Here is a 14603-nt window from a genome sequence, read left to right as displayed (position 1 = left end):
CTCAGGATTACTCTTGTCCTCATTTATTAATTTTCTATGCTATGTGATTTTTCCCTACAAAGGCATCAAGATAAATTTAAAAAAAACTCACTTGATAATTGATCAACTGGCTTTCCATATGCTTCTCCAGGGCAGTAAGTTTCCAGTGACTATGCTACACCAGGCCTCATTTCTAATTATGAGAAGACTTGACCATGACACACGAAATTCACAAGGACAAAGAGTCCAGCCTACTCTCATTCTTGATTCCTTCCAGGCATGGCATTAGAATACATCCTCAGTCAATCACGTAACATGCCAATATTTTTCTGCTGGGTGAATGCCTTTTCTGGCATTGCCTTCTGCTACAGGTTCATTGAGAAACAACCGTTGGTGTTTATTTCTGGCGTGACCATCTGCCAATGGGTTTTTGTTCATTTGATGCCAATTCACTGAGGATGACTGAAACCAGGATGATCGTATCTCAGTGGTTGCAACATGTATTTTCGTTTTGCTCACATATTTAGATTTAATCCAGATTAAAGAATTAATCCAGTTGAGACCAGTTCACAAAATTATAATCTAGCCTGAACTAAATCAGAAGCCCAGAGAAATCAACATTAATGAGACGTGAGTGACACACTGATATCTGTTTTGCACTATACTCTGCAACCACAAACTCTATTTGTAGTCCTTTTGCACTGTAATTTCCTCATCTGCAAACTAAGGCTGAAATTTCCTTATAAAAACCTTTACTAATGAATAGAAACTGGAATAATTTATATGAACACACTTTGACTTCTTTTCAATAAATGAGATACTATAGTATTTCTCTTGATTTTTCTTATTATATTTGAAAGGAACCTAGACAAATTGCATGCCATATTAAAAATCTAGTAAAAATTTTGACAACTAAATGCAATAATAAATTCTCAAATAAAAGCTCACCTGTTTTTGTTGATTTAACATTGTTTAGTGTAACGACTATAGGTAAAACAATCTTCTTTTTTAATCCCCTTTTTCTGCATTGGGATTAACTCAGCAATGAATTGTAAGTATTAAAAAGACACCAATAGTCTCAGAAAACTTTCCTTTAATTTTCACCAGATATATAATCACATGTGAACTATCATAACAAATCTCGTAACATCAGCTACATGACCAATATTGTGTACAGTATTTCTTTACAAGCCAAAAGCCACCTAATTTTTATTTACACAGAGATATCCAGTGATAAATCTTTTGTATAATCAATCTCAATATGCACATATATATGCCAACTCATAAGGAATCTGTAAATTTTTAACGGGGAATAAGAATGAAGGTAATAGGAAATATAATTTGGAGGCAAACAATACAAGTAATTATAACTCACACAACTAAAATTAAAGAACTAATTAGAAAATTTAAAGAGTAAAAACCATCTAGATATTAGTACCTGATGTATAAGCTCTCCCTCCAAATTCCCATGATGAAAACAAAGATAAAGAACGAAAACTCACAAGATCCTTGAGAATTCAGCCTCTTGATTATTCTATTGACACTCTCTTAAGTAAATTTTGACGTTTTTGCAAGACCAAGAAGACTAGATTTAAATATTCAATCAGAAGCCTCTCTAAGTTATACCACTAGAAACCGAATAAGCTTGTCTATTTTTAGGTAGGGAAAAAGGCCCTTTGCTCCTCCAGTACTGACTGTAAGGTCTGTGCCTACCACAAAAAGGAGATACTGCAGTGTTACTTTCCATCCTTGAGAGGAATTCTGGTGGTACAGCAAAGGCAGGATGAGACCTGGTGGAGGTCCACAAAGGTTACTATCTGTGTGTGTATGTGCATCTGTATGTGTGCATTTCATCTGTTCAAATGTCAAAATCATTCAGTTGGAATAGCAAAGGATCTCATTTTGTACCAGAAAAATAATCTTAGAAGAATCTGTGGGAGAAATTAAACTATGAAATGTAAACATAAATCATACCATTTATCCTGATAACTAAGATAAGATTTAATCTACCAGGCAACTGGACAGACTTTATGCTATTCAAAGCAATGCTTAGCTTAATCCCTGTCTATTCCCAAACTATGGGTCTTGGTAGATCTCCTCTCTTCTGATGCAAACAACAACCAAATGCAAATTACTAAATAATGCCACAGAACAAAGGAAGGGATACCATCTGATGAATCAAAGCAAGTACACTTCAGAGAATTACTTTCTACAGGAAAATATATAGGCAATTTTTAAAATACTACTAATAATGGGAAAAAAACCTTGCCCACAGGTAACATTCATATTTGTGCTTTGAAGTATATTATCTCAAAATCTAATTAAAGAATATTTCTCGAATTTTGAAGAAAAATTTGTTTGGTCAACAATTAATATCCAGAAGAATTGCTATTACATATAAAGGCAAAGGAGACATATTTGGAATACAGAACTCTACAATATACATTTTTTGTAGTCATCTTGAAGAAGTTATTTCAAATTATACTCCATCTCTCCTATACATCAGTGAAAATTAATAAACAATGAAGAACTAAAAGTTTGAGTACTAACCAATACAACTAGTGAAGCACTGATCCAGGTCTAAAAGAAAATATTGTAAAGTTGATCAAAAATCTATAAATGTTAAAACATCTTTAAAGAGACTTACTGTTTGATAATTCAAAATAATACTCCTTTTCAGAAATCCTAAATTATAATAAGAACTGAAATTAAGGAAGATGAAGAGAATAGAATGAAGGAAGCCAAAGTCCTCATCTCAAATAGTTGAAACTCAAAATTATAGAAATAGAACTTAATTGGTGATATTACTCCAAAGGCTTAAAGAAGATGAGAAGATATAACAAACTAACCATGGACAATACGGTCAAATACAAAAGGAATCATAAACAGTACAGTAACACACAAATAATATATAATAATGTATCAGAAATAATACCATACATCAAGTAGGAAAAGGTGACAAATAGCTTAAAAAGCAGTCATTAAAAATCATATTTACAAAAAACATTTAGTTACATGGTAAAATGCTTATGCTCATATTAAGTAAAATAAGGGACAAAATAATTTATATTAGTACGATCCAAAATTTGTAAAGTATAACATAATTAAGAGTTCAATCACCAAAATGAAATAATTTAGGATCTAAATTCCAAATGTTCTACATACTAATTACATGAACTTCTAAAAGTTATTAACCTCTCAGTCTAAATTTTAAATCATAAAATGAGATAGTAATAGTATCTTCCTTATACGATTATTGTAAGGACTAATGAGAATCATGAACTTTTTTTTTAAAATGCCACATCCAGTATAAGAATTCAATAAATGTTAACTACGATTATTATTAGTAGTAGAAAAAATAATAACTTCTATGATATATAATTATAAAGATCCCCATGAAAATGTCCTAGAAGCTTATTGTTGAATAATGGCATTATAAATAGATTTTTCATTAATGTTTTTATATTTCTCAAATGTTACTATTTATTAAATCAGCTTTAGAAATCCACATTAAAAAAATTTTTTAGCCACATCTTTTCTTCTCTAAAAGAAATAAGACATCACAGATAAGCTGAAGTCTTCTTTGTTACACTTATTTCTTCTTCTGCCTCCCAGAGACATCATTATAACTAATGGAGAAATACATGAAATATTTATTCAACAGTTTGTGATGGTAATTTTATGTGTCAACTTGACTAGGCGACCGAGTGCCCAGATTTGTGTCAAACATTACTCTGTTGTGTCTGTGAGAGTGTTTTTGATGAGACTAACATTTGAATCAGTAGACCAAATTAAAGCAGACTTCCCTCCCTAATGTGAGAGGCCCTCATCCAATCAGCTGAATAGAAAAAAAGGCCTACTTTCCTGCAAGTAACAGGAATTCTTCCTACCTTATTGCTTGAACTGTGACGTTTTGGTTTTGGTTTCGGTTTTCCTGACTTTGGACTCAAACTGAAACACTGGCTCTTCTTGGGTGTCAGGCCTACCAAGCATTCAGATTGGAACTACACCAATGGCACTCCTGAGATTCCAGCTTGCTGACTGCAGATCTTGGGACTGTCAGCCTCCGTAATGGCAAGAGCCAAAAAAAAAATCTTCTTCTCTGTCTCTATACGTGTACATCTTATTGATTCTGTTTCTCTGGAGAATCATGAGTAACACACAATTCAAGATTAAGTCATTCCAGAAATATTTATATTGCACTCAATATATGCATGGCATCGTTGCTGTCATTGTGCCTAAGGGACATGATGTGTGTAGACAGGACAAGTTTCAAAAGGGTTACATTGGAAAAGCAAGATGAAGTAAACTGAGGAATGTCGGCAAAAGTTAATCAAGTGCTTTTAATCCAGGTCAAGCAATTCAGTTAGTTCCCTATTTTGATAAAGTGTAGAAATTCCCCGGAAGTCTCTTATTGCCTCCTTTCTTGCTATTCACCACCAAGTATAGATAACTGAGCTTTCTATGCTATTTAAAGTAATAAATATCTATGTAACCAAGAACTATGCATTTTTACTTACAACTACTGATGGTGAGGTTCCTTAATTTCAAGAAATATTTTCTTCTGTGGCACATACTTATTTATAATTTTCACTAAACTAGATGGAGCAGTGACAGGATACTCAGCTAAACTTCATCATTATCATTATTCATCTGTGTATTAGATATTAATTCCATTGATTATTTATAGTCTAAAAAGAATTATACCTAAGTCATTACCTGAATTTCTCTTTTCAAGTTTGATTTTAATTCCTTTGGTTTCGTCTGCTTCTGTGCCTCAGAAAGACACCTATAAACAATGAGTGTAACATGAAAAGACACTTACATGTGCAAGTGGTCCCATTTTCATCTAAAAGTTGATTATCAGCACAAGCACATACTCGGCCTCCTGGAATGGCCAAGCACAATGTACTACAGCCTCCATTATTTACTCGGCACATGTTGTCACCTGCAAGAGGAGGGAAGAAAATATGTCAGAGAACTCTGATGGCATACAAGGTTAGCTGGTTCAGGCCCATGTTCTTTCCAGGAGATGTACATGGCGTAAAAATGTACACACACACACACACACACAGACACACACACACACGCCACCAATAATACCTATTTATTAATGTAATAAGGATTCCTGCTGAATCCTAAATGAGATTTAAAAATGTTTGAAAATATATGATGCATTGGTAGATAAGAGGAATTTACAAGCTGGTTAGAAGAGATAGAGGTTTGTGTGCAGAGAGGTAACAGGAGAGAAAAGGACAAAGTGGACAGAATGGTGTCTGTCCAGGACAATTTCCTAGAATGGGCCCAGTGTATGCAAGTTTGAGCTCTTTAGAAAGTAGACCACCGGCACTTGGAATGTGCCTTTGGATCCGAAGTCAACAGAAAGCAAACACTGGGGAAACGGGTGGGATTTTCCTTCCTCTTCTGCAAGGAGTACATTGGCATGTGAGTGCATTGAGGAATACAAGGAATGCAGGCTATCTGTAAAGCCTGAAAAATGAGCATCCTTGCTGGTACCAGGAGAGTGTACAGTACACAAGGGTAACGTGTTGTCCCAGTGGACCTAAACAGCAGAGGCACTGATAAGGCACGCAGTTGCTATCAGTAAAGTAGGCCTGAGGGAAAATTCATAAAGGTGTTATTCATGAACATATGTGAGACACTCCTGGACACTCAGATAAAACTGAGGTAAATTTTTCAAGAGGCTGGAGAATCTGTTTTATAAAGGTGTAGGTAAAAGTAAATAAAATTTAGGTAGTCACCATTTGGATGCCACTTATTCCTACAAGTTGGAAAGGCAAGGAAGAAAGTATATTTTCAGGTCCTGATTTTCAGAAGAAGAAAATGTCAGTACTTGTATCCAAGGGCAAGTCCATTTTACAGTAAGTCAAGGCATTTCTCATCCCATGTGTTGCATTTAATCAATGAACTCTTTAAAGCAACTAGAATTTTAAAGAACATGAAGACTGTGAAAATGTCCTGCAATTTGGCAGAGGGGAGTTTAGTGACGACATTCAAGATGAACAATTTTTAAAGAAAATGGAAACAGGAAATGTGACTGTATACTGATTAGTATAATGAAATCCAGAAAACTAGTGACCGTAAAATTAGAGGGAACAGCAGTCCTGCAAACAAGAGCCTGCAGCAGGTGAGGAGGGTTGTTGCTGTTCATAATGTTGTCTCCAGTTCATTGTAGACAAACTACAATTGTGGTGGGGCAGCTGACGTGAACAGAAAATATTACCGTTTGATCTATCCAGGCAACTGCCTCTATTCTTCATTTCTTGTCCACAACTATAACTTATACCAACTCAAATAATTAATTTTTATTCTTTTTTTTTTTTTTGAGGTACGCAGGCCTCTCACTGTTGCGGCCTCTCCCGTTGCGGACCACAGGCTCCGGACGCGCAGGCTCAGGGGCCATGGCTCACGGGCCCAGCCGCTCCGCGGCATGTGGGATCTTCCCGGACCAGGGCACGAACCCATGTCCCCTGCATCGGCAGGCAGACTCTCAACCACTGTGCCACCAGGGAAGCCCAATTTTTATTCTTTTTGAAGACAATTTTATCTTTTATTAGCTATTGAAACTTCTTAGTTTATGTACTTCCATTATTTTATCAAATTGCATTTCTATCCCAGTGAGGCAATTTCAATACAGTAGAAAAAAGTGAAGCCCTTGAATAAGATAGTTTGCTTTACAAATCTCTGATTAAGCCAAAATATCTTCAAAAAAACTCTTGTTGTTAGGTAACTTCCTACTGCCAACATACACACTGAAAAAATTTAATGTTCATTAAATTTTCACAAGGATATCCGTATTAAAAAGAGAAACAATGACTATTTAGATTCATAACCAAAAATCTACCACATAATTTACTAAACTTTTTTTTTGTTTGTTACCTAAGTTCTGAGTCATGCTGTTTGTGGATGGCCTAATAAATATTAATAACTGATGTAGATAAAAAGATACAAGAATATTATCTGATTTTAATAAGATATGAATATCATGGTAGATTGTTTCACTTTTATAACATCTAAAATAATTAAATGTTCCTTAAATGTATATGAAATTAATCAGATAAATATACTAAGATACTTTAAAAAATACTATTTTCCTTGTATAATGTATTTTTTAACATTTTCCCATAATGTTCCTTCCACACTGAAAGTTTTTCCACTGCTCACAATACTGACTCTTTGAAAACACTGAGGATTTTTTACTTCAAATGACAGCCTTTTTCAGTGAAGATGACATGAAAAAGGAAGTATTTGGAGAAAACCTTGAACGTCACTTAAATAGAATTCCCAGAGTTACTCACTCAGGATATTTTGAACAATAAATAATAAATTTTTATGGTAACAAAGTCTAAGATTTGAGTGACTTTGGAGTGACTAGACACCTTTTATCAGAAAACTTCAGCAACACTGTCAAAATAAAGTCTTTATGCAACCTCTTGAAATATTATTATATGTGAAACTCAGAAGCAATTTTATCTGGTTTTTAATACCTTGTTGCTTTTGAGGATCATAAATCTGAAGTCCAAACAGGGGTGGTCTTTCACGCCTCAGTAACGTCACCTCATTCATTATCAAATCTAGTTGAAAAATGGAACCATTCATATAATCAGTCCAGAACACATAATTCCCATGATGCGACAGTCCAAAAGGATGGTTCAACTCTTTCCCACTGTAAACAATCTGTAAAATATAAACACATTGTGAAAAATCAGACCTGACCTTTAGAAACATAACCAAATATTTAGAGAAGCTGATATTCAAATAAGTAGAACAGATAATGATCTAACTAATAACTTACAGTTTCTTTCAGTGTATTTGAAAAATGGATTTTACAATGTGAGCATATTTTTTTGTTTTTAGGACATGTTATTTGAAGGAGACCATTTACATTTCATCCATTTCAATTCTCTCATACATGGCATTATATATATGGTCAAGAAATGCAAACATTAAAATGACCTTGCCTGATACTCTTCCCTATCTCTTTTCTTTATGATATTCCGGTATCATATTCTGGCACAGAAACTGATCTGAGTAATTAGTGGCATTATGTATATTGCAGTATTGCTCATCCAACAGCCAAGGGATACAGCATGGTCTAACAACACTGGGAGTGGAAGGAATCCCTCTATTCAGTTGGATTAATGCAAACTGAAGAAATCTAGGCGATGATAGGGAGGAAGGTAAAATTTTAATTTTGAACATAGAAACATTTATTGGTAGTAAACAGATATACAAGACTCCTGGCTAATTTTAATTCCGCTTGTCTTGATATATTCTTTACATTCCCGTGTATTTTGTGGTTGTTTAAACTACACAGTGGAGCAATCCTGTGATAAGTTCTGTTTTGCACGTAAGGCTGTAGAAGAGAATAGGAATCATACCCCATAATAATAATACTTTTTCGTTTTTCACAATTTATAAAATGATACTGTATACAATATGAAATAGCCTTTTGGACTCAATTCATCTAATATGAGAGGATTGAGCAAGTTATCCAAATAATATAGGGTTAAAAACTGAAATTTTGCTCCTTTTATCTGAACTCTTCATACCAAATTTTCATATGTTGAATAATTGAGACAGTTTATTATTTTTCTTTGCTCACTTCCATGTAGGCTAAAATATGCTGGCTAATAAAGTGCTATGTATATTGTGTACATATCAACATCTTCAAAGGGATCATAAATATTTTTTAACACCTCTTAAGTATGTGACATTAGGTTAAAAGTAAATCAATTTTATTTATTTGGGGAAAGACATTTAAAGTACTCTTAGAGTTAACCAATGACTGAAATGGTCTTAACTGATTAGTACATTATATTTCTCAAAGAGAATACTTAATAAATGGGCTTGGCCAATTGTGCAATCTTCCTTTCCAAAAAAGAAGAAAGTGTATTGTCAAAGGAAACATTTTGGTAACTTCTAATACTCCATTTTTCTAAATATCATTTAACTAAACAGTCAAAGCCAGTTCATAATGTTATATGTGCTTAGGTGATTATAAGACAGAGTACAGAGGCGATATTTTGCCAACACAGTCAACTTCATCCTCGATCTCACTGAAGAACTGCAAAATCATCTTGCAACGATTCTACCAAAAGAGGTAAGAAGATGTTGATATTTATTCACACCCATAGGCTTGAAGTTCAACCCACTCTTGTGTTTTAGTTCCAATGTCATGAAGTTCTTTATTTGAATAAATGAATTCTAATTACTTTGTCATAATACATAGGTTACATTTCAGGTGCAAATATTGAAGATATTTGAACCGAGCTGGGGTGCTTGGTCCTAGCAAACATCAATAATGTAGAAAAACTGCATTTTCAAACAGCTCTGATATGCTGAGAGCTTCTCTGAAAAGTCCCACAAATGCTGGCATGCCACAGTGAGCTGGGCCTGGTCTCCCGGAGCCAAGTACCAGCTGCACTGCTTAATGCTCAGCCCCCTTCAGCCACCCCACAGAGACTACTGGCAGCCACCTCAGAGGGGTAAAAATAAACTTGAAAGTATTTTTAACACAACACAACAAGGCTCTGTGACAGGAGCCTGTGGGTTAAAACAGCAGCATTTGTCTTTTACCTTCCTGTGAGTTCCATTCAAAAACACTTTTTCAATATGATCATAATAGGCATCACACCAGTATAATGTGTGGGTGTGAAAGTCCAGAGTTAAGCCGTTTGGCCACAGCATCTTTGAAGTCACAAAAATCTGCCGACTGAAGCCATCCATCCAGGCCTTCTCAATCCTTCCCACGCTGTCATCTATTTCATCTTCCTCCCAGTCTGTCCAATACATCCAACTAAGACATTAAAAACAAGAGCGCACGCGTGTCATTTCAACCAGCCACCATATAGACAGATACTTCCTCAGATTTGACGCCTCCATAAAATGTAGTTACATTCTGATTTGTTCTCCTACCTAAATGCTGATCTGCCCGGAGGAGGCAGCTGCGAAGTACTCAGGGAAGGTGAGATTTGTTCAGGGGAGCCAATTAGACACATTTCAGAAAACGCACGACCACCACAATGGCACTAACTGGCCTCGTTTATTAATTAACCTAACAGCAAGTGCCAAATCCTGATTTTCTTTGGTGTTGGTACCAAAAGTTTGGGAAATGATTCTCGAGGCATGACTGACTATTTTTAAATGTCCGTTTGATAAAACATATAATCAATTATGTGTTTAAAAAGCAGATGAACTGGCAAGGGAATGAGAGCACAGTTAATGATCTACTCCAGACTTTATTTAATCTCATATGAGTTATTTATTTTTTTAAAGGCAGGCAGTTGGATTTTCTCTGTTATAAAGGGCACAGTCATACTGGGTTTGTTTGGCCAGGTCTAATTTGTCTTCCTGATGCAAATTATCTATGCTTTATTGCTGCTTATTATTACCCTAAAACCCGCAGAAGATGATTGAGCTGCACATAAGTTTAATAACAGTAGGTTGACTGACCTTGAGATTTTGAGCTTTAATTTCTGTCTCAAACAAAAGCATCTGCCTTTAAAAACAAATCTTTTGTGTAAGCTGTAACAGTGGAAGAAGGGTCCTTGAGCTAACGTTCCAACTGCCTCATGAATAAGGTTAAAACCCTCCACATGTGTTGTCTTAGGGTCATGTGAAAGTTCCTGAGTTACTAATTAAAGTGTAGGTTTTAATTCAGTCACCTCATATATGACTTTACAAAGCTTCAAAGTTTTCTAAGCTGCTAACCCTGGAAGTTACTTTATTAGATCCTCTGCCTCCCCTCTGCTATGGACCCTAAAGAATTTCTGAGGTAATTTGGGACAAATCTGTATCCATGACTAAAAATCCTACTGTGATCTGGGGCTTCCCTGGTGGCACAGTGGTTGAGGGTCCACCTTCTGATGCAGGGGACACGGGTTCGTGCCCCGATCCGGGAGGATCCCACATGCCGCGGAGCGGCTAGGCAAGTGAGCCATGGCCACTGAGCCTGCACGTCCGGAGCCTGTGCTCCGCAACGGGAGAGGCCACAGCAGTGGGAGGCCCGCGTACCGCAAAAAAAAAAAAAAAAAAAAAAAAAAAAAATCCTACTGGGATCTAAACAGGCAGATTTGGGACAGCTGAGGAGGTGACACACCAGCCATTCTTTCATGCCAATTAAGCTCTTTTTAAACTCTCTTAAAAGTTTACAATTATGTTGATATGCCTTTTTAGACTTGAGGAAGTATATTTAGATTGGTGAATTTTAATAAGTCCAAATACATTCTAATCCTAGAAATAAACATGGTACTATGCTTATCTTGTATCATGCCTGTTCTTCAAGTGGGTTTATTACTGGGACAAATTAAGAATAAACAGAAGATTCATTCCATTTGCTCTAAAACTGTGCTAGTTAGGCAAAACTACTTCAATTATATAAATCAGCTATGTAAAGAGAAATAACTTTTTCATCTCTCTTGATACCGTTTCTGAAATCTTAAGTACAGTTAATCAATGCAGTTGTATTGCTGGCTAATTTATAACTTGTTAAATTGAAATTATCTTTCCCTCCAGCTTTTCCTCTTGATAATAGTAACACTTTTTTTCTGTGACTCTCTAACCCGAATCACACATATATGTCCATGCAAACACACACACAAAGGAGATAATTCTGGATATTCTAAACATATTTTATATGGTGTTGTTATTTGAAGACAGAATTGTTTGTAACCCAATCCACTACCTGAGACTATTTTTAGTCAAACAAAATATAAGAAAAACAAATTTTAAATAAGTGATGCCAATCTGATGGAGACCAGATATGTGATCATCTACTCAGCTGATTAAAAGTTATCGATATATTGTGAGAGCCTTATAATTATTATCAAATATGATGATTTATAAACGTACAAAATAGGAAATGCAACCTATAAAATAAGCAGGAGAAAACATAAATATTTTTGTAGATGGGATCTGGGGTATTCATCAAATAAAAATTAGGTTAAGCTGGTCTTCTACTATGACAAAAAAAAATTGTACCTCTATTTTTCAAGCCCTGTTCAAATACAATTTCTCAATGAAGTCAGCCCCTAGCTTTTCTGTCAAAATTAGCTCATTCTTTTGTTTCCTAGTGATAGTTGTTAGTTATTTTAGAGAATTTATTGCATTTATGCCATGTATTGAATTTGATGGTGTTGCATGTCTGATAATTCCAATTAAAAATTCAAATAATTAAGGGCAGGGAATATTTATCGTTCATATTTGTACTCTGTAGCACTAAGCTTGGCTTTGTTGATATTAATCATGCCCCCAAATTAAACTGTATTATCTGGCGGGTCAATCCCAGAAATTTTTAAATCCTTAAGATTTTCTGCCATGGAAGTGAAATAACTTTTAAAAAACTTGATTGAGTTGATGACATAATATCTAGCTGTTAACTAGAGAATGTGGTACTTTTAATTGAGAGAGGGATATAGAAAATCCTGTTTGGAGGGAAATACGCACTTAGCTTTGGACTCATCTTTTCTTGGAGATAATGTTTTGAGAAATCAGAACTGGAGCTGTAGGTTTCTAAGTTATTGATGTAAATTATGAGATTTGAAATGATTGCAAAGGAGGGAGTTCATCTGTAGCTATCACCTTGAGGAATAGTCCATCATAATTGATTCCTCCTCCAGGTTTACCCCCATTTCAACATTTTTTTTTTTTTTTTTGCAGTACGCGGGCCTCTCACTGTTATGGCCTCTCCCACTCGGAGCACAGGCTCCAGACGCGCAGGCTCAGCGGCCATGGTTCACGGGCCCAGCCGCTCCGCGGCATGTGGGATCTTCCCAGACCGGGGTACAAACCCGTGTCCCCTGCATCGGCAGGCGGACTCTCAACCACTGCGCCACCAGGGAAGCCCCATTTCAACAATTTTTGAGGCCTGCCAATCCTATTCTTTCCTGTCTGTTGTCTCAGTTCCCACTTTTCTGTTGCTATTACAAATGCTACAGTCTGTCTTTCATCACTTTTCAAAGAGAACTCCCAACGGACTGTCTTTCATAGAGCTATCATATGGCTTTCACTTATCTTCCTAAATCATGAATTGAAAAATGTGATTTTTATCCTCAAAACCTTCCAATTACTCTGATGTCAGCAAAATAAGTCAAAACTTTTACTTACAACATTGAAGATTTCTATATATTTTTAGTCTCACCTCCTGCTATGTTCCTTAGAATGTCCCCTGCTCTAGCCTTAATGAACTCATCCCACCTCAAAACTGCCATTAGCTTCCTCTAACAATTACTCATACTGTCCCTTCAGAGTACAGTGACTAACCTTATGACTGCACATCCCAATAGGGTCCCCTGGGACCCTATTCATTTGGAAATCTATCCATCCTCTAAAGTTCAATTCTGAATTAAAAACCTCAGTGAATTCCCGAAAAGCATGTATTTCATTCTATTTTATTTTATAGGTAAAGTGTGAGTGTGGTGTGTGTGTGTGTGTATTGGGTGTGTGTGTGTGTGTGTGTGTGTGTGTGTACACCAAGCACACCAGATTATAAACTCCTTGAATACAATCACTGTACTGATTTCTACTGATCTATATGGTAGTCACTCAACAATATATTTTAATAAATAGATGAAAAATTATCCCTTTACTGATTTCTATAATTGGTTATGACGCTTTTGATAAAACCATACCTCTGAAGAGTACTTTTTGTTAATAGGCTATTATGGCAGAGAAAATCTGTGATGCTGTCCTGTGTACAGCTGCAAAAAGGTATTATGGTAGAAAAATGTAAATGAACCAGGTTTTTACAAAAATGTTTTGATTAAAGTTATATTATCCTATTTTAAATGGAGTTTTACAAACTAAACTTTCTTCTTCACTTTTCAAAAACTTATATTAGCGTCAAATGATTATTTGGACAATTAAATTCACATGGTTCCATTTCTACTTCTACTGTCTTCCAATCCATTCTCTACAGAATAGTAAGATTAATTGTTGTTGTTGTTGTTTAATATAAATCTGACTATATCAATTCTCTATTTTACATTTACACTGAAGACAAAGTACATATCTCTCATGGTAGTGGGCAAGGCCCTGCTTTCCTTTCCAATTGCATCCTCAGTCACTTTCTCATTTGCCATCTATAATCCAGTCCATCTTCATTTCAGTTCCTCTGACAGTAAAGCTTTTGCCCAACTTAAGATTTCAGTTGTTCCATTTTCTTTATCTGAACTCTTTTCCTCACTCTCCACGGCTGGTTCCTTCTTTACAATTAAGTCTCAGCTTAAATGATGCCCCCTTAAAGAGGCCTTTCTGCAAGTCTATTTAAATAGGTTTCTGTTAGTCACCTTCACATCAACCTGTTTGTTTGACTCCATCACTTTGGTCTCTAGAAATTACATTCATTGTTCATTTGGTACTTATTCATTGAGGCATCTGCCCATTCCCTACTTTTCAGATGACACAAGATGCTTCATGAGGGTAAAGGCTATGCCTACTTTGTTAACCACTGTATACATAATCAGAGCTCTGGGCATTGTATATTGTTAGGGGAAAATATGTGTATATATACACATGTGTATATACGTATACCTACACACACATATCCACATATATACATACACATGAGTTTTTTTTTTCAGGTTGGTGCATAATAGCAGTAT

The 14603-nt window shown here is 35.5% G+C and overlaps 1 protein-coding gene across 1 annotated transcript in view; it reads right to left on the bottom strand.

Moving 5' to 3' along the window:
• LRP1B (LDL receptor related protein 1B) overlaps positions 1-14603 on the bottom strand; it is a 1457034-nt gene that overhangs the window by 737205 nt on the left and 705226 nt on the right. Inside the window, exons 13-15 of the mRNA XM_069540814.1 lie at positions 9580-9799; positions 7488-7677; positions 4805-4927 (exon numbers count right to left, since the gene is read on the bottom strand). Of these exons, the coding sequence (XP_069396915.1) occupies positions 4805-4927; positions 7488-7677; positions 9580-9799 (533 nt within the window). The remainder of the gene's footprint in view (positions 1-4804; positions 4928-7487; positions 7678-9579; positions 9800-14603) is intronic.

This window comes from Delphinus delphis, chromosome 7 (assembly GCF_949987515.2).
Source record: "Delphinus delphis chromosome 7, mDelDel1.2, whole genome shotgun sequence".
In the NCBI taxonomy this organism is placed as follows: Eukaryota; Metazoa; Chordata; class Mammalia; order Artiodactyla; family Delphinidae; genus Delphinus; species Delphinus delphis.
Note: the sequence above shows the minus strand (reverse complement) of the source record. Positions and strands in the feature narration are given on the sequence as shown.